Source organism: Lissotriton helveticus, chromosome 10, assembly GCF_964261635.1.
Source record: "Lissotriton helveticus chromosome 10, aLisHel1.1, whole genome shotgun sequence".
NCBI lineage: Eukaryota > Metazoa > Chordata > Amphibia > Caudata > Salamandridae > Lissotriton > Lissotriton helveticus.
In genome coordinates this window covers 1092376453-1092404436 of record NC_136071.1, presented here as the reverse complement: position 1 = coordinate 1092404436, position 27984 = coordinate 1092376453, and the positions used below count along the sequence as shown (strand labels likewise).

The window sequence follows — 27984 nt, the reverse complement described above, 5'->3', positions numbered from 1 at the left end:
AGTGATGCTTTTACATTTTGGCGGGCTCGCCTGGTGGTGGTGTATGGGTGTTGGACTAGGACTGGGATGTTGAATTTGACATGGGAGTAGTCTGTCCAGCAGACTGGTATGGGCTTGTTCTCTCTGGTGTTGTTGAAGGTGGTGCATATCAAATGCCCACAAATAATTCTCAAACACATGTGGTAAAGTAGGGACTACCTTTTCATATGTTACTCTACTGTGCAACGCTACAAACACCCATGCTCTAGTCAACTAAAGACAGAAACAGAGCTGCATCCACTCTGCAGGGGAAAAATGTATACTGCTGTGTGCCCTATACTTCTAAAAGTCCACATTTGTAAAGCACACAATCACCCGTAAGGGTCTCTAGGCGCTGGGGGGCCGTCGGGAAGATTAAGCGAGCTATTGCCCAGAGTCACATGGTGCTGGGCTAACCTGCCGCCGGAGCCGGGGATCGAACCGTGATCCCCAGATTCCAGCGTCAGTTGCCCTGGCCGCGGCGCCACACCTCTCCCACATGCGCTGTGCTCTAGGCAAATATTATAGGAAAAAGACACAGCAGGCACATTTACTAAACCTTCACGAAATGCAGGCCATCAAGCAAAGTTACTGTGCTGTATTGTGTGAAAGGGAGAGGTCAGAAAGGCTCCATATTTACAAAGATAAGGAGCATGTCTGCTCTCTCTTTGCGCTGGCGCACTGCAGGCTTCTTTCTGCCCGTTACTGTCCTCTTGAGCTGCGCTCATGGTTTAGCTTGTCTAGTTCTTGCTTGTTCTTCACTTAGCCATGCCCCTTGCTGCTAGCCTTGCCTCTGCTGTCCCCAGATTATGCTTGTTGAGATGGGTGTGCGCCATGTATATAAGGTGTCTCCCTCTAGGGTTCTGCTGCTTGCTTTTTCAAGACTCCGCTTGGTGTCTGGGCGCTTTGCGCACCCTTTCCCATTCTCTGACCTCATTTTGACATTGAGAGTTTTGGTCCTGTAGAGGACATGCTGCTTCACAGCTGTGCCCATGAGGAGTTTGAACTTTTACCTTCGAGACACAAAAGACCACCCAAGCGTTGGCTCATTTCACAGCCTGAAGAGACTTTGGCCAACAGGTGGCACCTGCACAAGATATGTAGGAAGTTATGCTCTTCTGTAGACCATGATACTAAAAGTCACATCACGTGCACTGTTTTCAGTCGACTGGTTGACATCAAAGAATGCAATAGCAAGATTTCCACTTGCATCTTAATTATATATGTTAAGCTTTCAAGTGCCACAAAAACAACGCTTCCATTCTAGGGCACCCAAGTTTCTTAATGTCATCCGCAAGTAGCTCATTTAGTCCACCTTTTCTTTTTGCATTCTGACACTCCTAGTGATAACGAGACAAAACATGATTAAACGTACTAGAATGCAAAGAAAACAAGCATTTGCAATGTAATAGGGCTTGCTTTACTGAAAATTGGAGCTATTGGCATTGTTAATAATAATACAACGCCAATAGCTCAAATTTTCAGTAATGCAAGACCTATTGCATTGCAAATGCTTGTTCTCCATGGCAGTCAATCACATACAATGCAAGGACAACACGTGAATTTCGCTCTTGCAAGCATCTTTCTATAAACCTACCTCCCACAAAGAAAACTGATTTTGCAGCCACAGGAATAATCCTTTCCAACAACTGTACAATCTTGAGTTGGCAACAAGGTGACATTTTGTATTGGCATCCGAGAGTGGCCAAAAACGAAGAAGCGGTTGCATGGAATGAAACTTAAAAGTGTGTGTGGCTAGTGGGGGCGGGGGGTGGGGGTGGCTCAAGGTCATATCCCTTGGCTTTAGAAGACATGTTTGCAGTCACTGTAACTAATGAGTGCATCCTGAGTTTGGCACATGCAGGCCACCAAGGCATTGTAAAAACAAACATCGAAACTAGACCATGGGTGTAAGAAAGCAGGCTTTTTGCAGGCCCCCCCCCACACACATTTTACACCTATTTGGACAACTAGCTGCTGGTTTTATGGCTCTGAGAATTCACTAAGGCCTGCTAGTCAGATCTCAGTGCCAGTGTTCTAAAGCTTTTCTACGCCTATGTCCAATTGGCTATGTCAAAATGACAAGTACTGACACTGGGTGTGCAGTCCTGACCTCTGGCCAGGAAGCACTCTCCCCGGCTGCTCCGCCAGCGGGGCATAGGGCACCTGCCCCATGGACTGGAAACACGCAGAAGTGAAGCCCCTCCTCAAAAAACGCTTGGCCGACCCTACTGACCTAAAGAACTACCGACCCATCTCCCTCCTCCCCTTCACTGCCAAAGTAACTGAAAGACTCGTTAACGCCCAGCGGACTACTTTCATCGAGGACAACAGCATCCTGGCCACATCCCAATCTGGCTTCCGCAGAAACCACAGCACTGACACAGCCCTTATCGCCACCACCGACGACATCCGCATGCTGCTCGACCAGGGCCACACCGCGGCCCTCATCCTCCTGGACCTCTCCGCTGCCTTCGACACCGTCTCACACTGCACACTGACCACCAGACTCCACAACGCAGGGATTCCAGGGAAACGCCCTCAACTGGATACGCTCCTTCCTCTCCCACCAAACACAGAGAGTCAGGCTCCCCCCCTTTCTCTCCGAACCCACCGACATCATCTGCGGAGTTCCCCAAGGTTCCTCTCTGAGCCCTACCCTGTTCAACATCTACATGGCCCCCATCGACACCATCGTCAGACAGCACGGATTCAGCATTGTATACTAAGCTGTCGACACCCAACTCATCCTCTTGCTCACCAGTAACTCAGAAGAAACCAGACTCAGCTTTCAGGAAGGAATGAGGAACGTGGCCAGCTGGATGAAGGACAGCTGCCTCAAACTCAACTCCGAAAAGACCGAGGTTCTCATTTTCGGACCCCGCCCCTCTGCATGGAGCAACGCATGGTGGCCTCCCGCCCTCTGCCCACCGCCTACCCCTACAGACCACGCCGGAACCTCAGCATAATCTTGGACTCCTCCCTCTCCATGAACCGCCAAACCAACGCTATTTCATCCAACTGCCTCCGTTTCCTGCGTAAGACGTTCAAGTGGATCCCCCCTGACTGCAGAAAGACCTTCACACACGTGCTCATCACCAGCAGGCTCGACTACGCAACGCCCTCTACACAGGAATCAACAAATCCCTTCTTCGCAAACTCCAAACCATCCAAAACGTGTCCGCCAGGCTCATATTAGGGATACCTCGCCACAAACACATGACCTCTCACTTGCGAGAACTCCACTGGCTCCCCGTTGAGAAGAGAGTCACGTACAAGCTCCTCATGCACGCCTACAAATCTCTCAACAACATCGGACCCAAGTACCTCAACAGCAGAATGAGCTTCCACGCACCCAATAGGAATCTCCGTTCAGCCGACCTCGCCCTGGCAGAGATCCCCTGCATCCGCCGAAGCAGATACGGAGGTAGAGCATTCTCCTGCACCGCAGCCACAGCATGGTACGCTCTCCCAGTAGAAATAAGACGCTCACCAACCCTGTACTCCTTCAGACGGGCTCTCAAGACCTGGCTCTTCGACTGACCGGAGCTGCCCTACCTTTCCCCTCAGCGCCTTGAGACCCTCACGGGTGAGTAGCGTGCTTTACCAACTCCTGATTGATTGATTGATTGATTGAAGTACTGACTTACTTATAAGTCCCTACCAAATGGTATCCACGGTACCACGGGCATGTAAGGCAGAGCGTCCACCCCGGGCTGCAGCACTGTTTGTGCCACCCTGTGTGTGACAAAGTAAAAAATGGCTCCCAACCTGCCACTGCAGACTGGAAGGGCAGTTGTCACACTGCTAATTCAACTTTGCCTTTTAACCTAATGGCAATGCCACCACTTCCTTTAAGAATATATGTAAGTCTTCCCTAAGGAAGGCCTAAAGAGCCCAAAGCAGGGAGCTGTATATTATTAAGTAGGACATGTGTGTTTATATGTGTCTTAGAAGCAAAACCTCTAACTTTGTTGTTTTGCTGTGGAAGGGCTAGAAACCCCATTGGCTAATATAGGGTTACCCACAGACACCTTAGTCTGGCAAACTTCTAAGTGGGACTACCTAGCGGGGTACTGTAAGGTATCAAATTAATTGTGGCATTAAACCAGACCTGATATCCAGGTCGAATTTAATGTCACTATTAAAGGACCACAGTGTACAGTGATTGGTAGTCCAGCTGCAGCTGGCCTTCCACTGTCTCAAAGAGGACTTTGAGGGACCCCGAGTTTTGTGACCAATGTCGCTCCACATGACCTGTTGCCCGAGGAATCACCACAAAGGCACCCCCATCATCAGATCATCCTTGAGCATCTTTTCATCCTGTATCCTCAGCATCAGTACCACTCCATTAAAGTCTTTGGTGCTTTGCTTGTGCCATAAAATTTGGAACAAGACTCCAAAATGGCTAGGCAACTGTCCAAATTTACCCTATTGTTTCACTAGACCTTCTCCCTGTCATGTTTGGTCACCAAATCTAGGCCGGAGTAGCCAAACTGTCACATTCTTTTCCAAAATGTGTAAACTTTCGATTACCCAATGCTTGTTTGCTGTTGAATTAAAAAGTGATAAAACCTTAAAAATCTGTATCTCTGGACTCCTCACATGGACTTTGCTCATAAAGGACTCTAAAAATTCATAAAAATATAATCTATATTAATAAATTAATGTTGTGCTTCTTTTGTGTTGTACGCTTACTGTATGAGCGGGGTCCTGGTTGTAGGGAAGAGTAGGCACCAGGCTACGATTAATGCATAGCTGAAGAATGCTCAGAAAGGACCCAGTGTGAGGTGTGACTGCACTGTAAAGAAAAAATATTGTATGTGGGATGACTGGCCATACATTTTCATAAGAAAAGTTGTCACTCATTCATCACCATGAAGGTTAAATAGTCAACTTAATTGCTCACTAGAAAGATGTTGGGACTAAAATACTCCTGTGGAGGGATGCAGGAAATCACTCACAATGTCTCAATGAAAGACAAAGACTGAAGAAAACTGGCCCAAGGCCCATTATATGTGGAAATTACATATTTTTTTGGAAGAAGAAAAGTTCCTGGCTTCCGTGAGACCTACATTGTACTTGAATTTGATGTTCATGCCTTAATCTACTCTTCCAACCAACTCCTACATTTCCACAGGAAGCAACCCATTGCCCCTCATCCCTAGTGGTCCTTCCTTGTCATCTTTATCTTGATCTTCGGGGGCAATCAGGATATCTGGTCAAATGACTGGTGGCCGGCCTCACTTGGGGATTGCCCCCTTCCCTGTCAGTCTGCCAGGAACCTGGGGTGCTACTGGATACCTCGCTTTCTTTTGACCATCAGGTCAGCAAGACTGTTTCTACTTGCTGCGGCATCATCAGGGTCCTTAGAAAGATCGCTCATTATCTTTCCCCCGATGCTCGGAAACAAGCCACTATGGCATTAGTCTCCTCAAGACTGGACTACTGCAACGCCCTTTATGTGGGTATAAATAAGAGCCTTATCCATCGTTTGCAGATGGTCCAGAATGCGGCGGCAAAGATGGTCCTTAATCTCCCCTGGCTCTCCTCGGCGCTTGTTGGCTAGAGAAACCTGCATTGGCTGCCCATTCAGTCCAGGATCTCTTTTAAGATCCTTTGTCTTGCTCATGGGGCTTTTTACGGTACCGGCCCAGAGGGGATCAGGTCCCTCATTCACTCCTATTCCCCCAGTAGAGCTCTTTGCTCCTCCAACAAAAATCTCCTTGTGGTTCCTAGATTTGTAAGAGCGACATGGGGAGGTAGAGCTTTCTCCACGTTTGCACCCAGGCTATGGAACTCGCTCCCCCCTGAACTTGCAGGGCAATCTTTCCTCGCACTATTTCGTAAATCATTAAAAACTTGTTTTTTCACCGAGGCATATCCGTAATGTTACACTTGGAGATTTACAGATTGGATGACCCGTTTGGCGCCTTGATGCCCTTGGGCTAAGTTGTGCGGTATAAGATTCCCATCATTCATTCATTCATTCATCTACCTGATGCAGAGTTAATATAGCCTATTCTAGATTTTAGCAGATATTGCTATCACTCTTCATAGTGGGGTTAGAACAATTTTCAGAGTCGGAGTGCTGCCATCCATGGTACATCACTGGACTCATAGGGATTGTGACAAATCCAAGCGTCACACTAAGAGCAAGTGTAGAGAATGAGCCAGGCCCTTTCAGCAAGAGAGTGGGAAGAGTGCGGTATGTAGCTGGTGGTTCATCTTGAAGCACACTGTCACACATTTATGATTACACCATGGTGTGGTAGCACACTCAATTACAGGCAGCACATTCTGCATTGAAAGGGAAACTAAAATGTTATAAACATTTTCTACTGATAAACTATATAGCACACAAATGATAATGTGCGGAAACCGTGTTTCAGCGAATATTTATCATTTGCGCATCGCCAAGTAAAGAATCTTCATTTGTTTGGACCTCATTAAAATCTGTGTTTCCATCACACTCCAGAACTACAAAAAGTGCTCACTATCTGCTTTCATAACTGCTGATATAGTTTTACTTATTTGCAGAGTTCATTTATATCTATTTAGATTTTATTGTGTGGCACCTGACAGCCTTTTCCTTTTACACCATCAAGATTGTCACACGGTTTACTTTGCAAAATCCTCTCCCTTCGCAGCCAGAGAAAAAAAGTGCATGCCAATCTCCGTGTTAAAAGAATAAGCAGAAATTTGTCAGAAGACAGCCTGACATTGTGCCTCTGTTTTGGACACACAGCAAATTTAGCAAGATAAACACATAGGGCCTCATTTATGAAAAGTGACGCAACACTGCGAGAAAACAGTGATGCGTCACTTGTCATTGTGCCCTCCTTGCGACACCTATGATGGGTCATATTTACAGTATGACGCATCATGTCGCAAGGAGTTACAGATACGTCAGTATTTCTGTCATATCTGTAGGTGCAAAAATTACGCATTGCTGGAGTGTGTCACAAAAGTGACGCAACTCAAGCAATGGGTCATTACACATGGGCAAGTCCCAAATGTGCCTGCGTCAGTCTTACGCCTGCTGTGAGGCAGGCGTAAGATATTGAGGCATTTGCGTCCTAGAAGTGGCGCCGTGAAATCTCAGAGATTTCACTGCGTCACTTCTACGACCCTTACTTGCATCGTAACGCCCCACCCCTGCATACATTATACCTGGTGCAGGTATAATGTGGCGCAGGGGTTTACAAAGCGATGCATCTACCTATATGCGTCACTTTGTAAATATGATGCAACATGGCACTTTTTTTTTACGCCACTGGTGCGTTACAAAATTTGATTCACCGGCGGCGTAAAAGTGAAGCAAGACCTCATAAATAAGGCCCTAACTTTAAAGGCATATTCATTGTTAATTCATCTTTGAAACTCCAACATTGTTTTTTTGGGGGGTGAAACAGCATCCCCGCACCCAGCATTTATGACTCTATTTGTCTTACTCTTGTTTCGAATGCTTTCACTTATGAACTCTACATTTGTGCACTCGACACTTCGTCTACTTACCTGATAGTGTCGCTTTTCCACAATGGTATTTTTGTATCCATGGTGTTCTTTGCAGATCAACAAATCCATAAGATCGTGGCAGCAGACGCTATCTTAACAAAATGTATTGCGAAGAAAGGCGCTGTAAACGCGCCTCTTTAAAAACTGACCTGTGCGTTCCCCTCCCCCGCCACTAGAGGGCCTGCTCGTCTTTGCTTTGCGGATCTGATATTATCTGCAGCTAACTGTATTCTCCTCTTATTCCCTGTCAAACGCTCCAATGCCCTGGGGCGCGGTCAGCGCTATATGACGAAATAAATACACATATAAATGAATGCATACATTATTAAATAGAGAAATATTTTCAAGTAAATCGCAGATTGCTGGGCGTATTCTCAGCTATTGATTAATTAGTAAAAAAAACTCGTATTTCCATAAACGTTATTTCCTCTGATCTCCAGTCGCACCCTTTCGCCTAGCTCTCTTCGGGGTAATATTAAAGTTATTTGAAGTCCACACCCTCTTCTCTCAGCCCCAGAAATGTCATCTCCAATGATACACACACATCTGGCCGTCATTAAAGGCGGGAGCTGCTGGAGTTAAACCGAAAACAAAACGTGCAAAAAGTCAGAAACAGATCTGCTGATTCACAGGCGACAAGAGGGGGCTCCCCACCGTGGAGAGAAATCTGCCAAGCACAAACTGTAGAAAAGGAAAACAAGACGCACGAAAACACATTCATCGCCCAAGGAGTTTGGAGAAGAGAGAGCCGGCAGTGGGGAGATGGTTGGCAGCCGTCTGTGCAAACCCCGGCTGCTTTCTTGGGATGCTGCCTGCGGATTGTTTCATGGGTGACTTTGTTGTGCGGCTTCTGGTGTTTGGAAATAATCTTCGCAACTTCCCGGGGGGCGTCCGATCGGTGCTGGGGGAGTGGCTGCACGTGGACATGGTGCAGTAAGGAGCTGGCCACAATTGGCGCTCGGGATTCGAGGCGCTACGGTGCTGAACGCGGTACAATTCCGGTGGTCGGGAAGTTTGATGCTTGTCAGCTGAACATCTGGGGGAAGCTTGCATCGCGCCTCTGGCAGAACTCTGGGGGGTGCAGGGCAGACTGGTGTGAAGTGAACAAACGCCGCATTTCCACTTGTTGCAGCAAGTGCAGGGTGGCGTGTACGGGAAAACTTTGCAGAGTGCCGGAGACCGAACCTGTTGCTCGTATCCTGTGTTACCCGTTGCTCGCATCCTGTGTTACCTGTCTCTGGCATCCTGTGCTCGCATCCTGTGTTACCTGTTGCTCGCATCCTGTGTTACCTGTCTCTGGCATCCTGTGTTACCTGTTGCTCGTATCCTGTGGTACCTGTTGCTCGCATCCTGTGGTACCCGTTGCTCTCATCCTGTGGTACCCGTTGCTCTCATCCTGTGGTACCCGTTGCTCTCATCCTGTGGTACCCGTTGCTCTCATCCTGTGGTACCCGTTGCCTGCATCCTGCTGCTTGATGTGGTCCTATGCATCTTGAACGTGTGTAGTGCTCTGCTGCCCCTGTATATTGGACCGCCGTAATATTCTGCTGCCTGTGAAAACTGGCGTTCTATCATATTCCACTGCCCAGGACTCCGGTGTGCTGTAATATTCTGCTGCCCTTGAAAACGAGTGTTCTGTAATAATTCATTGTCCAGGACTGAGGAGTTCTGTAGTATTCTGCTGCCCGTGAATAAAAACTGGCGTGTTATATTAAACTGGCCAGAACTCAGGAGTGCTGCAATTTTCGGCTGCCCGTGAAAACCGGAGTGCTGTAATATTCCTCCCCTGGAGTTTGGAGTGCTGTAATATTCTGCTGCCTCCGGAGTTTGGAGTGCTGTAATATTCCTCTCCCAGCTCCCTGGAGTTTGGAGTGCTGTAATTGTCTTCCCCTGGAGTTTGGAGTGCTGTACTTGTCTTCCCCTGGAGTTTGGAGTGCTGTAATATTCCTCTCCCATCCCCCTGGAGTTTGGAGTGCTGTAATTGTCTTCCCCTGGAGTTTGGAGTGCTGTAATTGTCTTTCCCTGGAGTTTGGAGTGCTGTAATTGTCTTCCCCTGTAGTTTGGAGTGCTGTGGCATCAGGCTGCCTTTATGGATTAAAGTGCTGCAGGATCCCCTCGCTCAGCATCCAGACTGCTCTAGATGAGACGACTGCCTCTGTACCTCGAGCTGCTGTAACATCCTGCTCTCCCTGCAGGTGGATTATCGCGACACTCTGCCGTCCCTGCATCCTGGACTGACACTCTGTATCCTCCGGAGCGTGGCCTGCTGGGACCCCCTGCCGCCCCTGCCCTGGAGCTCCCGGCTCTCTGCTTGGAGTTGGATGTCTCTGTTGGGTGCTTGTTTGCTGAAGCTCTGAGTTTAGGGCCACCGTCATCTTTGATGCCAAGTTTGGATGGTTCAGAATCAAGGGGTGGAGCCCGGTGCATGCCAGAACCCTGTGGCCTTTGGGCGACCCCTCACATCCTTAAAATAAAGCCCCTCTTTGATCTAACTGCCCCTGGTGGAGGAGTGATGCTGGCATCAGGTGCATTCAGCATCGGCTAGCCCCGTGCTGCCCCGTGCCCGCCACAGCCTGGCACACTTTGTCTGGATCTGGTTTACCCCCGTCTCTTGTGCTCATTTCTGTGCGCGAGCACTGATCTCGCGCGCCAGCGGCTCAGAACTCGACCCACGCTGACCTCCGACCCCGCCTGCCCGAAGCATGCCCTTCTACCGGCGCACCGTGTCCCCGGGCCGCCTGTGCCCGCCTCGCCCGGCCGGGCCGGAGCTCCGGGACCTGGCGGACGTGTGCAGCCTCGCGCTGCACTCCGTGCTGCACCAGCTGGCCGACCTCAGCCGGCACTCGCTGTCCATCCTGGGGGGCATCGAGGGCCACCTGAAGGAGCTGAGGGGGCGGACCCGCAGCCTGGAGCTCAGGATGGGGCGCATGTACCTGCTGCTGTCCGGGAGCCACATGGGGCGCCGGGGCCCCGCGCCCCCCGGAGGAGCGACGCCTAAGAGAACAGGTAAGGGAAGGGGTTTAACACTGCTGGCATGAAGAGACAGGTGGGAAACAGAACTGGGTAGTGCGGAGGGGAGAAATGGACGTGACACGTTGACGGGGGAGGGGGAAGGGGAGATCAAGGTCTGATTTGCATTTTGGGTCCTGATTAAAATATTTTAAAACAGCTGTTACAGTGAAAAACAAACCAAAAAGGATTGGCTTCCTAACAAAATTCACAAGTGAGATACATAATTAATGATTCTGTGCACTTTTGAGTTGTAATATAGTCCCTCATGCTAGTTGAGGCGGAGTCATACATCAAACAGCCATACACATGAGATTAGTGGGTACTATGTTAAAGAATTGGAGACAAGAGGTGTTTAAGACAACTATACTTTCAAGCTAGACCTACAGTAAATATCAGTCTCCAAAAATGAGTGACTGTGGCCATCTCCTATACAAATTAAGTACAGAGTTCAAGGGTTAGGCAGCATTTGAGATACAACATCCATGGTGGGACATGAGGAGTGGGCAGGGGGTGGATTAATGGGTGCATTGTTAGGGTGACCAGTCGGCCTAGAAAGCTCCGGGCAGTCCTGTTTTGCAGAGGATTGCCCGGGTGTCCCACGCTTTTGTTACATTTAAATAATGTCCCATTTTTTGGGACATTGGTCACGTCCTCTTGCAAAATAGCATTGAAAGGTATGCTGTCCTTTCACAGGCAGCTTTGAAGTCTGGAATAGTTTAAGTAATTTATCTGTTTCTGCCAGGCAGCACAGGAGGAGGTCCATTCCTGCTCCCAGCAGAGAGACAGGGTTGGGAGGAGGGGGCACCAGGGATGTAGGGTAGACGTGCAGGCATTGCTTAGGTTATGTAAACATAGCTTTGTCAATGTGTGTGTGTGTATATATATATATATATATATATATATATATATATATATATATGTCATGTGATCAAGGCTTGGAGGAGCCGAAACGTTATGGCGGCAGTTCACAACCAATAAAGAAATTTGCACCTACTGCTGGTCCGTGTCTGCGTTGCTGCGGTGGGGACAGGATTGCCTTCACTGACGCTGTGGATTCCATGATATATATATATATCTATATATATACACACATATATATATATTCACTATAAAACCAAAGTTCACAGGGACGTTATAGTTAGGTTCAGATTTTACACACAAAGGACCATTGAAATTCAGTAGTTTCAGTTATACCGTTGTGAAGAAACAATAATTTGTGCCGTAAGATAACTAGAACTCGTGCCCCTGCAATGCGTAGTTTTCTTATCAATAATTGTCACTGACCATGTCATGACTGATTTAATATGTGAGGTCATAAGCAGTGCATTGAGGTGCGTAATTTATAATTAGCTCAGGTAACTTTAACTGCTGATTTTGTACGAGTGAAATCTGAGCCTAACTATACCATCCCTGTAACCTTTGTTTTTTCAGTGAATTTATATATATGTTGTAGTTAGGAAATTAAATTAAAAAGATATACAAAATTCACTTTAAAAAGCCAACAGTTACAGCGATGTTATAGTTAGGAAATAGAATTTTTTTTAAACCTTAGAAATTTACAAAAAAAAATCCCAAAGGTTACAGGGAATTTATAGTTAGGCACAGATTTTAAACACACAAAACCATAGAAAATCAACAGTTATAGTTAACTGAGCTAACTATAACCTATGCCCCCGCAATGCACTGCTTATGGTCTCATGTAAGGCCATGAGCAGAGCATTGCGGGGGCGTAAGTTATAGTTAGCTCAGTTAACTACAACTGCTGAATTTCTATGGTTTTGTGCATGTAAAATCTGAGCCTAACTATAACGTCCCTGTAACCTTTAATTTTTGTGTGAATTTATAAGGTTTTTAAAATTCTGTTAACTATAATGTCCCTGTAATCTTTGTTTTTTAATGAAAAAAAAAATATACATATAGACACATTTACAAGGCTACGTAAAGAATGAGACAGGCCAGATATAGAAGTACTTTTATGTCTGATCTGTCCCGGTTTTTGCTACTCAAAATCTGATCCCCCTTAGCATCGCCCAACAAATGAGGGGCCGATGGGTGCTCAGTAATTATTCAAAAGTGGTTAGAAACCGGGGCAGAACATGGGTTTTAGGGCTCACCATCATCCAGATTAGCAAGACTGCAGAGCGGATGAGGATGGGATGCTCAACGCTGCCTGGTTAATGGGATCAGGCATCATATAAGAAAAAGATGTTTGAGAGAGGGGGAAATAAGATCTCACTGGTCAAACCACCAGGTGGTGTGGGAAAACAAAACAACGTTCATTGGTTAGATCCCCAAGCAGCCCAGGAAAGCCAAAAGCTCCCATTGTTAAAAGGTGGTGCGTGAAAATTAAAAGTTCCTATTAGTCCCATTGAGCGATAGCTAGGCAGTCCTGGACAGAGAAAATATGCCACTGGCCAAATAAACAGTCAGCACAGAAATATTAAAACAACCCCATTGGTTAGATATTGAGGAAAAAAGGGAAAGTTAAAATCCCACTTTGATCAAACGCCCTGGAGATATGTGAAAGTAACATCACTGGTTAGATACACAAGCAATATAAAAATGCCAGGAGGTAAGGGAAATTTAAAGACTGCAGGGAATATTTATAAGGGGATATTGCCACAAGAACCTCACTTTCAGTGACATTCTGGAAGCGATATACTCTTCTTCATATTAACAAAGCTACTTGTGGCCTAACGCCTTCTTGTAAATTAGGCCCTTTTACACACATCACTTAGCGTGAAGGTTGTGTGCAATGGTAGGTTTTATATGTCAAAAGCTAGGATTGGTCAAATGTCAAGACGACTTTGTAAAGTCAAGTGCTTTCATTGGTCAAATACCGAGGCACTTTTGAAAAGCCAAATGCTTCCATTGGATCTTAGTGTGAACCCCTACAGCATGCAGAGTTGTTGTAGCTTTTTCCATCACTTTATCATGAATTTACACTTCCAAAGTCACTGCACTTCATGACTTCCTTTTTACAGCCTCTTTTTTTAGTGTGACAGTCATTGTTCCATCTAAAGGTTGCTTCTGATTCTTTTGTTCTTGTTTTATGGTGCTGGTATAGGACAGCGGCCAGAGCGGCTGACTCCGGAACACTGGGCTCATGGTTCGGTCCCCAGCGCTGACGGCAGCTCAGCTCCGCATCACGTGACTCTGGGAAATAGCTCTCTTAATCTCCCTGATGGCCCCAGCGCCTTGAAACCCGTAAGGGGGTGATATGTTTGTGCTTTACAAATAGAAATTATTGGTGTTCCCTGAGCACAGCTGAAAGTCACCAGCTGCTGTCCATTTGTACCTTAAATACAGTAATTTTCTTTAACCAAAGTATAATTCAAGGGCAGAATCAGGCAGCCCAGAGCATCACGCCAATAGCCACATTCTTTCCAGCCCACCAATCTTTTGCTTGCATGAGCTTGGGTATATTTACCAGACAATGATGTATTACGAATACTCAAAACAACAGATTCTTTAGAAACATATTGATTTTAAATAGCGCACTGAAAACAAGGCCTGTTGGTGTAGGCGCATGGGGTGACTTGTCTGTGGCCACCAGTTATACCAGACATTTGATTGCAGAAAAATGCATTGGAGACTCCCTATCTGAAGAATGCATGATTCCAGCCTACCCATGCCTTGTTTTGTTTTTTTGTTGGAGTTGGGACTGGCCCTAAAAACTCGGATATTTGAAATTAACGTGAGCATGAACAGCCAAAAAACGTTTCAACAGTTTTGGAGATACATGTCTATAGTTTTGTAACACCATTAGGTTTTATTGTCATTTAATCCCGAACAGTAAATTACGTGGCAGAAAGCTATGATATTGATTACAACCAGTGCATCGTAATTTCTAACCTCTAGCATATGACCTTGAATCCACGTTTTCAACGTTATAGAACAGCCAACATCTGTTTATTCCCCTGCTGGATATTAGGCCAGGCTTTACCAGTAATCAAGTAACATGGTGTAGTAAAGTCATAATGGGGTCTGTCCCTGAAATTGAAGATGTGGTCTGGATTCAGTCTCTAGTTTCTTCTCGTATTACGGTCTGCAGTGAATTACCATTTTGTGGGATATAACCCTAAAATTGTTTTAAATGTTTTCGTTTGATTATGTTTAAAAGTTTGATTAGATTTGTACCAGATATGCGTGGTTACTTTTTAATCGTTTATTGTAATGGATCATCACCCCTTGCTTTACAGGCGTTTTGCAAGTACAAACAAAAATATTTTAACAAATGTAGCTCCATCACCCGCCACCTACAACGATAAGTGGCACTGACAGTACATCTTTTTTCCCTGTCCCTTTTGATGGGGTCGATTTGTTAAGAATAACTAATGGTTTCCCTTTGTACATTTAAATGAGGCTTTGCTGTGGTTTCTGTCAGTTTAAGTCAGTTTTATGTTCTGGCTTGAGAGTACAGCTGTCGCCAGACAATTATGTGAGCATCACTAGAGAGTGGTTTTGGCTCCGCCCACATGTTGGGAGCCGGAGTACACGTTTTGATTGGGCAGAAGTTGAGGCTTCCACAAAAAAGTGCTTGCCCTCCACACCGCTATGATCATTTTATTTATTTATCCAGCTGACTGAGATTGAATTTTCAATTGTAATGCTATTAAAGAGTTTTAGATAACTAGATCATTTATATTGTTTTTCTCTGGCAGTAGCACAAACGGGAGGAGGGCAGTCATTAACTTACACAGACTTTTAGGGCCTTTTAACCTAAACCAATATTATTCTGCAGCCCTTTCCTGACACACAAATACACATGAATTCCAATGCTATTTACTTGTAATGCTTCACATTACCATATTTTAAAGCCAGATTTATTGGCATTGCCAATGCTTGTTGCAATAATGATTTTTTGCTGAATGGCTAGACGAGTTTGGAGCTCTGCTGCGTAGGCAGCTCTATTTCAGATCATGCCGCAGGGATTGGTTTTGTGGCCTTCACCCGCTTTAAACCTAAGGTGATATCCTGCCTCCGTGTGTCTCCGGATACTGTTCCTCATACTCCATGGCATCATGAAGCCCCTGCTTTAGCAGCTAAAGTGGGGGTTTTGACTAGAACCAATGGCCTGATGAGCTGATGGGATAATGAAGGAAGGGTGAAAGGAAGGAAATGTGAAAGAAAGGGTGAATTGAAGGAAGAATGGCTGAAAAGAACAAGGAAGTGTCGAAGATTGAATATACGGGCAAGGGATCAATTGGTAAAGGATGGATGGAAGGAAGAGTGAATGGATGGGTGGACAGAGGGGCGATAGCATGAATGATCAGTGGCGGCTGCTAGCTATGTGGAATGAGGGTGGGAGTGATGGAAATAGAGGGCAGGAGAAAAACAAAAATGAAAAAAATCACTTACCTGGCTACACTCCTCGCTCCGGTCCTGATCTTCTTTGCTGCAGCATGGGCCAGCCAACTTCCTTAACCAATCCTTAAGTATGTGAGAGCAGCACTAGGATTGGATGGAGCGGGCTGGCTGGACGCTCCTTCAGGCCCTGTAGACCTGTGCTTTGTCTCCACCCAGCTGCCTAGGACAGCTGGGTTGAGAGCTTCAGAGTGTGCATGTCACTTTGGCCAGCGTAAGACAGACAGCCAAAGTGACATGCGCACTTTGAAGGATCTAGCCAGCCACTGCTCCTATCCTCTGCTGTCAATCGGCAGAAGAGGACACGCCCATATATCTCTGGGCTCAGGGTCGGCAGGCTGCTGCAATGTGCATGTCGGAAAAATTAAACGTCAATTAAATCTTTTCATTGTTGTTTTTTAAAATTTTCCCTCGATGCTCGCAGCGGGCAGGGGGGCTATGGTCCCCTTCCCAAGTGAAGGAACCGCCGCTGTCAATGATAGCAGTCTGAAAGGATGGATGTCTCGATATGTGAACAGAATGATCCATGGATGGATGGAACGGTGAAAGAATCAATTGATGGAAGGATGGTGGATGGTAAGTTAAAAGTGTGAATGGATGAGTGAAGGGACAGATGGGTGGACAAAATGGTCAGTTTATGAATGGAAGCGCGAAAAAGATGGATGGATGGGAGAATGGATGGATGGATGGATGGAAGGGTGGGACGATGGGAGGATGGATAGCTGTAAGTGTGTGAGGATGAATGGATAAAAGAGTAGGTGGATGAATGTATAAAGCGTCGGTTATAATGTACAGTTGGGCTGATTTGCTTCACTCATTCAGCATCAGTAGGGGTTCAGTTAAAAATGGGGGGTGGCGATATTTGAATGTTCTGGCTACTCCCTTGTTCATGCTTTGTCTCCAAACATGTCAGCTGTGGCGTGGTTGGATTTTCATATGCGTGATGGTGGGAGATAGTGAGGTTTTCGGATAAGCAGGTGAATTGTTTTTGTACTATGGTCAGGGCCATGAACCTTTGGTTTCCACTATTGCTGGTTGGATCCCACTTGCTATTGCTTTAGCTTACTCTCCTTCTGGGGTTACTCTTTCCTTTCCCTGTGCAGGGCTGTCCGACGAAGGGGAGGGCGGCTGCCTGTGCCGAATGTCATGGCGTGTTCCTAGTTGACATCTGCGGGGCAGCCACTTGGGCTTATTTTAAGTCTCTTAGGTCACAATATCCCATGGATGTCCCTATGGCCCCAGGTGGGCCTGCCGTGTTGGGTGTGGCTGCGTCCCATGCTGCCTGTCTTCTGTTGGAATGCTGTTCCTTTTGCGGATTGCTGTATTGGTGCTGCGCCGACCCCAAAAGGTTTTTGGGATCATTCTTTTCGTATTTTAAATTCCATACGGTAATCTGTTGAGCAAAAATTAATCAGATAATCGGTTTATTATGGAAATGTTAACGTCATTTTTGGAATGGAATGTATGCAGTTGTAAAGGCTTATTTACACACATTCTGCATGCATTATAGAATGCAGCAAACCGGCATGCTGCAATGCAACACAACGGTGTCTTTCAGGTCTACCACAGTTTCACAGAGTTCTCTGCGACTTTTAGCTAAACTTGCAGGACATGGGCACGGATGACAGCCTTCCATCCTCCTGAGTCTGAGGACCATAATGCTGGCTTAAAGCAGCAAAGAAATGTAGTTGGTGTTGTGCACAATGTAAGTGGTGGCAATTATAAAGATTGATGACAAAAATTATAATTATTGCAGTCATCTTTATTATTATTGGGATTAATATCATTAGTTCTTTTGTCATGTGGTTCAGAAGCAAATGCTTTTCAAAGTTGCTATCCATCAAGTCAAGCAGTTTTACATGGTTTTGCCTAAATCGAGGTTGCTTTTTGTTCAACAGGTTACCCTTTTCCAGGTACTCCTATGTTTATATATTGTATTTAAAGTGGCCCGCGCAAACATTATAAGATATGGAAGCGGTGGGCAGACTATCAGGGTATAGAATTTGACCCGCCACAAAACATAGAGGCACGCTTGCCGGACTGATTCATATGCATTTTCTAAAAGTCAAAGTCATTATCATTGTATATTTGATGTGTGCAGTTGTCTTTGGAGTGCAGAGCCCTGCAATTTATGTGAAGCTAGACAAATAAAATGTGTTTAAAAAAAAAAACTTGCAACATGGGTCTACATTTCCATCAAAGGTTTCTGGTGACATCATAAACCACGAGGCCAATGACTCTGGTAGTGGTTTGCAAACATTACCAGAACCCAGGTTACCCGGTATGTCATTTTATGGCACATTTATGTTGGGGTCGTTATCTTGAAAAAGGTATATTGTCAAACAGGGAAATGTTTATTGAAAACAGCAAGTTAAATACAGGACAGCACAGTTTTATTGTCTGCAGAAAAAGGGTTGACAAACGCACTAAATTATGCAGTAAAGGTTGTAGAATTGTGCTCCCTAACTTTGCTAATAAATAGATTCTGTGTAGCTGTTGCGCCATATTTACTAACATATGGCGCATTCCTTCTCTCTATCTGCGCCGGCGCACTTGCGGCAGCCGAGCACCAAAGCAGCCATCCTTTTGCCATGGTGCAAGAGTGTCTATGTTACAGGCAGAATTGTTTTAGTGCAGGAAGGGACACCTCCCTGCAAAAAAAACAATCCTTAGAGGCATTTTCCACTTTCTACATGTGCTGCAGAATGAGGAAATATAACGAGGAGAAATAAAGATATTTCTCCTCTTTACTCCTCACCTGGGAGAGGGTAGCATTTTGACACGTTCCCAGGTTCACTATTCTTAGTAAATCTGGGGATGTGGCAAAATCTATGGGTAGATGTGTGGGAACATACTCGCTCCACCCATGGAACGCCTTCCCAATGCAGAATAGTGCTCGGCAAACGACTTCCTTCTGTTGCTCCAGATTTACTAAGCCATGCAAGGTGGCTTTGCTTGGTATAGTAAATCTGATTTAATAGCTTGTGTTGCCTTGCATCACCTTATGTGACGCAACAGTGCCACAAGCCCTTAGTAAATCTGGGTCCATAACTCTTGCCCTCCATGTTTTTCTCATTGTAAACAGCTTTTGTTAAACATGCAATCAGCTAGGGGGTGCTAGTGAATATCAAAGGCCCACTGAATTCTAAGTCAATCAATTCCTAGGACAGGGAAAACATAAATGCGAAAAAATACTTCCTAGGCAATTGTAGAATAATAATAACAGTACTGTATGGAGGACTCGACAAAAACAAGAAACTCTGTGTCTAAGATACTGTATGTTTTATTTCGTATTATAACGAAACATTATTGGAAATAGAAATACCACAATAATAAAAAAAGGGACGAATTATAAATCAGCGCATATCCTCAAATCCATTTCTCCTAAACAATACATTTAAATCTTCATTAAAAACTTGTATATATAAATCAAGGCACAGTAGTAATTATCGATGCGTTTTTTGGCGTAACATACGCCTTCTTCTGCTAGGGGGTGTACTGAGCGCGGTGGAGGCGTGAATTACGGTTTGCTTTGTGCTTAGTGCTTTGTAAACCATAACCGGTGAACTTTAAAGACTTTTTCAGTTTTATGCTCTCTGAACCATAACAGACTTTTAGCTGAATATTTTGAAGTAAAGTTCAAGATGACTTATGATGAACCACATTCACCTACCATGTACCCATACCACACTGTGCATTGCCTTTGGCCAGACACAGGATCCAGCCCACTTCACTGAGTGTAGCAGAGGCTGGTTGCTGGATCTGCCTGTCCATGTATTGGGCTTAATTCGCTATCTGCCACATTTCATGTAGATTAATCAAATAGCACCATCGAAATGAGAAAATGAAGAGTAGGCTAAGCATGCCAAGTCTCTGACAAATTTCATTAAGAGCCATCAAATGGTGCCAAAGTTATTACTAAATAAAGAATGTTTTGACCCCCTCTTTTTATCCCCTCATCCTGCACTATCTGCATGAAACTTCACTGGTTGCCAACTGCCTTCCACATTTTGACATATATTCCTCAAACAGCACTAAGGTATGAATACATTAACATTTTATTGGCCCGTTTAACAGTGCCCTCCTTTGATAAACTGGCCCATATTGAAACACCAATAGAAAACCAATCCTTCCAAGCTTGTAGTGCAATCTTATGGATCTGCATGAACGTAATAATACAAACGGAAGGCTTATAGATAACGCCCAGATTTACTAACCATTCATGCAGCTCAGCAATGAAACTTGCTGCACTGCTTTGTGTGAGAGAGAACAGAAATGCACCATAGCTACTAATATATGGCGCACTTCTACTCTCTAAGGGCCAGATGCAGGAAGGCAAATACCGGTCGGTAACGGCCGATTTCGGCCGTTACCGATTGGTATTTGGAGTTTGGGATGTAGGGGCATGTTAAAATACAGATTCGGTAATTCTACCGAATCGGTAAAATACCAAATCGGTAAAATTACCGAATCTGTATTTTGACATGTAGGTAGCACTGTAATCAGTGCTACAGGGGTTTAAGAATTCGGTATTTACCACCAACTAGAAGTTGGTGGTAAATAATGAAAACCCTTCAAAAAGCATTTCTTTTGCTTTTTAAATAGTGCCATGTTGCAGACAAACATGCCCTATGGCCTTGTATGTCTGCAACATGTGCACCCATGCACAATTGAGGGGTGCAACAGGGTGTCAAAGTGACACCCTGCCACCCTTCAACGTTTCCCCCAATTACCGAATCGGTATTTACCAATTCTGTAATTGACATTCATTCCTATGGGCCTCCAGGCCCATAGGAATGAATGGCAATTACCGAATCGGTTAATACCGATTCGGTAATTACCGAATCATACCGATTCGGTAATTAAATCGGTAAAATGACCTACATCCCGATTGCCAGTTTTTAAATACCGAATCGGTATGATTCGGTATTTAAGAATCGGTAATCTGGGACTACCTACATCTGGCCCTTATAGTGCTGGTGCACATTAGGCATCCTAGCACCAATGTAGCTGCCCTTGCACCATGGTGCAAAAGTACCTGCATTACGGGCAGGATTGTTTTAGTGTAGGAAAAGATTCCTACCCGCGCAGAAACAATCCATACTGGCATATTCATCTGTGCTGCAGAATATGGCACACATGGAACGAGGAAGTAACAAAGTGAAATTAAGGTATTTCTCCTTGTCTCGCCTCTCTTGGGTAGGTGCAGGATTTTGGCACAAACCCAGGTTTACTGCCTTCAGTAAATCTGGGGTTTATTCAAAATACATGGGTAAATGCCTGGAAACGCCTATGTTACACCCATGTAACCCCTACCAGATGCACCGTAACGCAAGGTGATAGAAATTGTCCCTTCCTTGACTTTGTAAATCTCAACTAGCATTTTGTGTCATAGCTGTGCCTAAAAAGTGCCGCAATCATGACATAAAATATTAGTAAATCTTGGCCAAAGTTTCTGCCAAATTTCGTCCAGATCTATCAAATGATGCAAAGCTTATTAGTAAATCAAAAATATTCTTGACCCCCATTTAATTTTGTTCACCTACATTGAATTTGCAACAAAGTAAAAATACTTCAACTGGATGTAACTTCCTAAATGCCTGCCACGTCTAATAGAGAGTCCTCTAACAGCCGCAAAGTTATTTGCGTTATCGATGTTTTTTTCTTTCTTTTTGTGTACTTGCTTGCAGGCTATCCCGACCCTGTTGTGGGGTGTTGTTTGTCGCAATTAATATTGTTTCTACATAAGCTAAATATTGATGCCAATCCATGGGGGTTGCGGAGGTGGGCGTGTGTGACGCGTTGGATTGAAGGATCTCGTGTTCCGCCACAAGTGCCCTACAAAGGATGTCATAAATAATCTTACAATCTTACATGTAACATAATAATTAACTCTATGAGTGAGACAAGTATGAATGTAGCATTACTTATTGGTTTGAGTATGTGCTGTTATTTAATGACATTGTGCTTTTAGGTGGTGTTACTTATCAGTATACATATTGCACGGTTATAGGTATGCCATGAGCCCTTGTTATGGAGTTTATGTACACTGAGGCAGACGTCACACGCCTTGGAGGTCTGTGAACCCCGTTTCCAGGTCTGTAAACCCCACAGCTAAATTTCATTTTTTTCTTAATTTAACCTTAGGCGAGGTCCCTTTGTGTCCACTTCTCACTTGAGCCAGTGGGCAGGGTATATTCCTCCTCCCCTTATGACTCCTTTACTGCTTGACTCAGTGGAACCAGAGTACGTGGCAGATCCAAAGACTTACAATCTCGCTATTTTTAACCCTTTTAAGCCCCCAAACACATTTTTGTAATGCTTCTGATTAAATTTACTCCAAACCAAATAAAAGCACTTCCTTAAGTAGAGTTCTGCTTTCATGCCAAGTTTGATGTAATTCTGTTCAGTCATTTTTAGGTGTCGCCTACGCAGCGTGCATGCGCTGCATAGGAGGGCCTTTAGCCGTCGTTCTGCTCATTTTCAAGCACTGCACTCGTACTTGTGGCAGCATCCACCTTGCGGGAGCGAGCAGGGGCGCGCCACGAGTGCAGTGCTTGAAAAGTGAACACTGCTCTGCCAAGCGCGCGTGCGCCTCTCTTCCCGCCCACACATCCCATTAATCTTGATGTGCTATTACTGGCAGAACTTGACAGAGTGTTTTCTGTTCTGCATTGTCAAATTTAACAATTATTGTTGTTACAAGCTGGCCACAAGAGGGGGTGGACCTTGAAAAATAGAAGTAACTTCTAAGCTTCCCGCTTTTTCACAAAATATGTGCAGTCACACTGTGAATTATGGCACGTGTTGGAAATATCAAAATGTGCAAGTGTTAAAAGTGCTTGCCAGTGCCTTTGTTCGCCTGTAGCTTTCTTGCCCGTGCAGGACTCCTACACTGCCACCAGTGCCAGCCCCTCCTCACAGTGCTGCTCACCGCTGGCAGCTGCACACACTTACCCACAAGTGCCTGCCTCTCACTCTGCCCACCAGAATCAGCTGCTGACAAAGCTCATCAGCGAGAGCTCCGCACTAGGCACTAGCAAGAGTTCCTCACGCCACCTACCAGCAACAGCTCCTTCATGCCACCAGTGTAAGCGCTTCACAGTGTGTGTGTGTGAGTTCCTCATTGTACCATGAATGTAAGCTCCTGCGACTTCACAATCGTGAATGGTTCTCGCTATGTTACAGGTGTGAGTTCCTTACAGTGTGCACTAGTGCAAGCTCCTCAAGGTGCCACTAGTGTGAGCTCCTGGCTGCTCCACCCTGAGCATTTCTTTCTCGCTTCACTCACTAGTGCAAGCTCCTCAATCTCTCACCAGTTTCCATCACATCCGTGCATGAGCATCAGAGGGGAGATATGACTGTATTTTTCTCCAGTTCATGGTTCTCTGGAGAGGGAGTTTTAATGAAAGAAGAGACGGTGACATTTGGAAGGCAGGCAGTGCAGAAAGGAAGTCACAGCACTGAGTTAAGGAGGTGTAAGATCTCACGATGTGTACTCATTACATTTAGATATTAAGATATTGGGGCAAATGTATGAGACAACCGCAAGCTCAGGGAGAAGTGTGCCCTCTCCCATGCACAGATCTCAGTAATGCAGGCATTACTACTGCCTGCTATGGTGCACATAAAAAATGGACATTTGACAAATTGTGTTTATTCACTTTGTAGTACAAACGCTGCCTACTCTATAAATTGTCAAATTACTGTCATAAGTAAACTATGCAACAGAATGGAACCCACACGCGGAAGGGTGGAGTGTATTGGGTTGTGCTAAATAATAGCCGCTCTACCAAACCAATATAGACAAGCATTGGCATAGCCAATAGGTCTCGCCTTTGGGACCTTATAAGTATTTAATCATACAGCACAATATCCTTGGTGCAACATCAACTGTTGCATGGCCATACACTTATAATGTCCCAAAGGCGAGACCTATTGGCTATGCCAATGCTTGTTTTCTATAGAGGAGAACAAAGTTTACAGTGGGGCTTACTTTGGAAGAGTACATTTTTGACCCCTGTTCACAACACCCTTAATAGACCTGCACAAAACCTGCAATGGTGGACCCACAAGGAAAACGCTGACCTACCCATAACTGTGTATTCACTGAACAAAACGGTTAAATAGTGAATTATGGTTCTGGCTCAAACCTCTGAAATTCACGAGTTATGGTTTGCAACGCATGCAACACTTGCCATAACTCAATGACACTCGTCATGCTCAAACTACCCAATAAAGATAATAACATGCCCTTTTATCTTGATAGCGAGTTGTATGCGTTATGGCATCTATTGCATGCATTGCTAATTTCATTTTCATGAATTTCATTGCTTCCATCCCCCTCTGTCCACAATCTTCACCCACACCCAGACTCTCCACGTTGGCGCGCACAGGGGACCACATAACCCATTTAGTCCCTGGCATCTCACATCCCGGCTGACGCTGTCAATGTCCAATGCCATCACAATAGCCGGCAGCTTTTTTTCGGTACATGATTGGTTCAGGTGGATTCTATGTGTACCATACCTCCTCGCTCTCCCCATACACAGAGAGCAAGAAGTGGTGTATCACAGTCTTCCCAGGGCTATGGCCCAACCCAGGACCAGAAAAAATCTACAGTGTGACGGCGCTCAGGTGGTACTCCCGGTGTTTAGCTGTGTCTGGTCATTGGGGCTGTGGATTTCACTAGTGAGAATAAAAAAATCGAAAATGGGTGGGCTAATAACTTACTCTTCTGTCCCATATTGAAGCTAATTAGTCAGCTCTGACTTGTGAGATTTCGGATGGCTAGCATAAGCAATATTTCAGCCCTAATCAGGATTGACTCACAAGTATAAATGGCCGAGGTATACTCCCATCTTAAACCTTTTTTTAAAGGCAGGTAGCTCCAAAACTACTTGAGAGATATAATCCAAATTTAAAAAAAGCATAAAGTTTTGGTTTCATGCCATATTTGGCGGAAAATATATTCTATAGTTGTTGCACCATCTTCTAGTAAACTCTCTTGGAGCTCAAAGGGTAAATAGCACACCTTTCCCTCTCCTTTACTATCTCATGGATGGATCTTCATGAAACTTGGCCTGCCGAAACGTAGCTGACTGAGTTAGTAGCTTTCCAAGTTTGATGAAAAAGTAACCCAGTGAAAGACGCCACTGGGTAGTTCTAGTTAGGATTGTGTTTCCACAGGAAATGGGTTTTTGGTTTGCTAATAACGGTCGTGCTGTTTGACGAATCTCCACAAACCTTCCCAAAAAAAAGTGAGATTTTTTACTCAGCTGCTTCCTGGAAAGTTTAAGGATAATCCGTCAAGAAATGGCTGAGAAAAAGGGCGCATCTGAAAATGGAATTTCCGTAGACATTTTGGAACGCTCTTCAGCCCAAACGTCTGAACGGAATTATATCAAAGTAGATATGAAGCTAGATCTTGTTCTGAGAAAGTGTTCTTTTTGTGATTTGGTGTAAATCTCTTCACTAGTTTTTGAGAAATTAATGTAAAAAATATTTGTATAGCTGAACGGTTGGGTTTGCAAGACTCGCACGAGTGTCCTTCGGTCTGGCATATTCATGAAAGGAGCAATCTGATTAGTCGAGAGGGCTTTTTCCCGATCTGCCATCTTGCTCCCGCGAGTCTTGTGAGAACTCACGCTCTGATTGGAAATTGAATGGCCACCATTACTGAATATGAGGAAACATACCAGGTATTGTGAAATTGATAAAGGCATCCTGTTCCCCATCTAATTCAGAGGAGGTCTATGAGGCATTAACAGTGTGATGAAGCAAAATATTTTTTAAATGTTGAGATCCCATGGGAGTTCACGGTACACTCTAGCCAAACTCTTGCTGGATCGTGAAAAAAATGGGAGAGAGCAGTCTCTATCTCCACCCTACTATGTACACCTGTCATCAAAGACAGAGGCCTCAGGGGAGAGTTTAGTCCCTCTCCACACTGTACTACGCTCACCCGTTATCCAATAAAGAGGTCACAACATATACACCAGTTGTTTCCCACACCTACAACAAACACCCATCACCCAATGGTGGGGTCTTAGTGGAGAGGCCAGTTCCTTCCATCACCGTAGTGCAACACCCGTCGCCCAAGACAGAGCTCTCCCCACACCCTAATATGTATGCCCGTTATCCACAAGAGAGAGGTCTTAGCAGAGAGGCCATTTCATCTCTACATCCTACCATAGGACTTGTCTACCCAATTACATATTTACAGCTTGTGTCCAGCAAATGGATGTAAGTGTTTACAAAATACATGTGCTCCAAATACATCAATGCTGAGCAGAAGTATTGAACATAGTATAAACCTTTGCATTGAAGAGTAACCCTGTGTGCATGTGACAGTTGACGACTTGTGTTCATTATGTTGCTCATAAGTTTTTTGGTACTGCAGAAGTTTCCAGCTGGGCAAAATTCTACATACTACATACTAAGTATTGTAAGCAGCTTTGAGTTATTAGACAGAATTGTCTTAGCTTGACAATTTCTTATTAACATAGACGACTGTGTGCACCAGGTACTGACCTATGTACAAGTGCTTGTTTAGCTTAAGAAGATGGGCCATCTGTAAAGTGTTCACCACAGTATGAAGGCTGTAGGTAGTATGATCATTAACACCTTCAGATGCTGGTTATTTTAAGCAAATAGTGTCTTTTGTGAGTGCATACTGCTCCAAATAGATACTTTTTAAAATACTCTGTGGTGTATTTCTAATGAGAATTCCACTATCTATCTGCAAACAGTCTGGTACAGAGCTAACTTTCTCCATAGAGTAAACACTGTTTACAGTGCCATCTTTTCTACTCATATCAACTTCTTTTCTCAATGTAAATTCGGTGACTGTCAGGGGTTTGATACAAGCAAAGACTGTCCGTAGTAAGGCATTAGTTATGTAACAGGGCTTCAGTATCTGGAGGAACTTGGTTTTCCCGGAACAGTTGTTTACCGATTGAACTCCATGTGCAGGATAGGTCACCCTTTCATCGGTGGTTCATAGTCAACATGAACTCAGCTACCCATGAAGTGTATGGTAGCAATTCAATGTTACACATAACACAAGCTTGCTTTACTATGGGGGTTGCATGTATGATAGCAGTGATGATGCTTCATATTACCCTGAGCAATTTTGACTTACTTTCATAGCTCTAATGCTATACCCTTTTATAGAGCAATGTGTACAAAAGAAGCTTGGATGATGTCATCAGTGATGTAATCAATTTTGGCATTTGAGATGTCATCAGTGATGTCATACATGAAGTCATAGAACAACCAGGACAATCAGCACAAACTAAATAAATCTGCAAATGGCTTCAGTGTGAAAAATGCTCTACCAAAGGTTTTTAAACATCCACAAATCTGCAGGTTTGTGGGTGTTTGTTTCCTTTTATAACTGTCTCTGTCCAGGAACACCCAAAGGCTGTCTCCTTACACTTAAAGTCACATTTACTAGTAATATGAGGTGTGAAAAAATCTAGTAGGTGGATCTTAAGTTTATTTAGCTGGCTTACCTTGGGCATTTGGTTAATCTAATAAGGTATCATCACTTTGAAAAGGCAGGAGAAAGGTCAAATGTGAAGGGCCTTATACACCATGCCAGGGTTCTAAAATGTAACACGCGACTTGATCGGGAGCCAGTAGAGTGACATTAGGGCAGGTGTGATATGGTGTGTGTGTGCTTTCGGCCAAGGCTGAAGTGGGCTGCATTATTGCACACTCTTTGGAGAGTGACAATCTCCTTAGAAGGGTACCTAGATTCATGCAGTCATCAATCAGAGAGATGATAATGACTAGAACAATGTTGATATTCAAGGCCAGCGCACTACAGGTCGAATGGCACTGAAGATTGATAGGAAACAGTAAAGCTTTTTGGATCATTGTTCAGCTGTGGTTTCACTGATAGATCCAGAGTTACTCCCAAGATGAGGACCTTTTGAGTTGGAAAGTTGAGGGGCTATCAGCAAAGAAGGGCCAGAGACGCCTCCCTCCTGGTCCCCTGCATTTGTTCAAAATCCAAATTGAAAACAATTACATTCCTGTCTGCGGTACCTGCTATGTAATTCT

General features: G+C 44.7%; 1 protein-coding gene across 1 annotated transcript in view; it reads left to right on the top strand.

The window, feature by feature from the left end:
- The first annotated feature begins 10225 nt into the window (after positions 1-10225).
- Positions 10226-27984, top strand: part of NHSL2 (NHS like 2) — a 1069731-nt gene continuing 1051972 nt past the window's right edge. Inside the window, exon 1 of the mRNA XM_078663807.1 lies at positions 10226-10542. Within this exon, the coding sequence (XP_078519933.1) occupies positions 10239-10542 (304 nt within the window). The 5' untranslated portion in view covers positions 10226-10238. The remainder of the gene's footprint in view (positions 10543-27984) is intronic.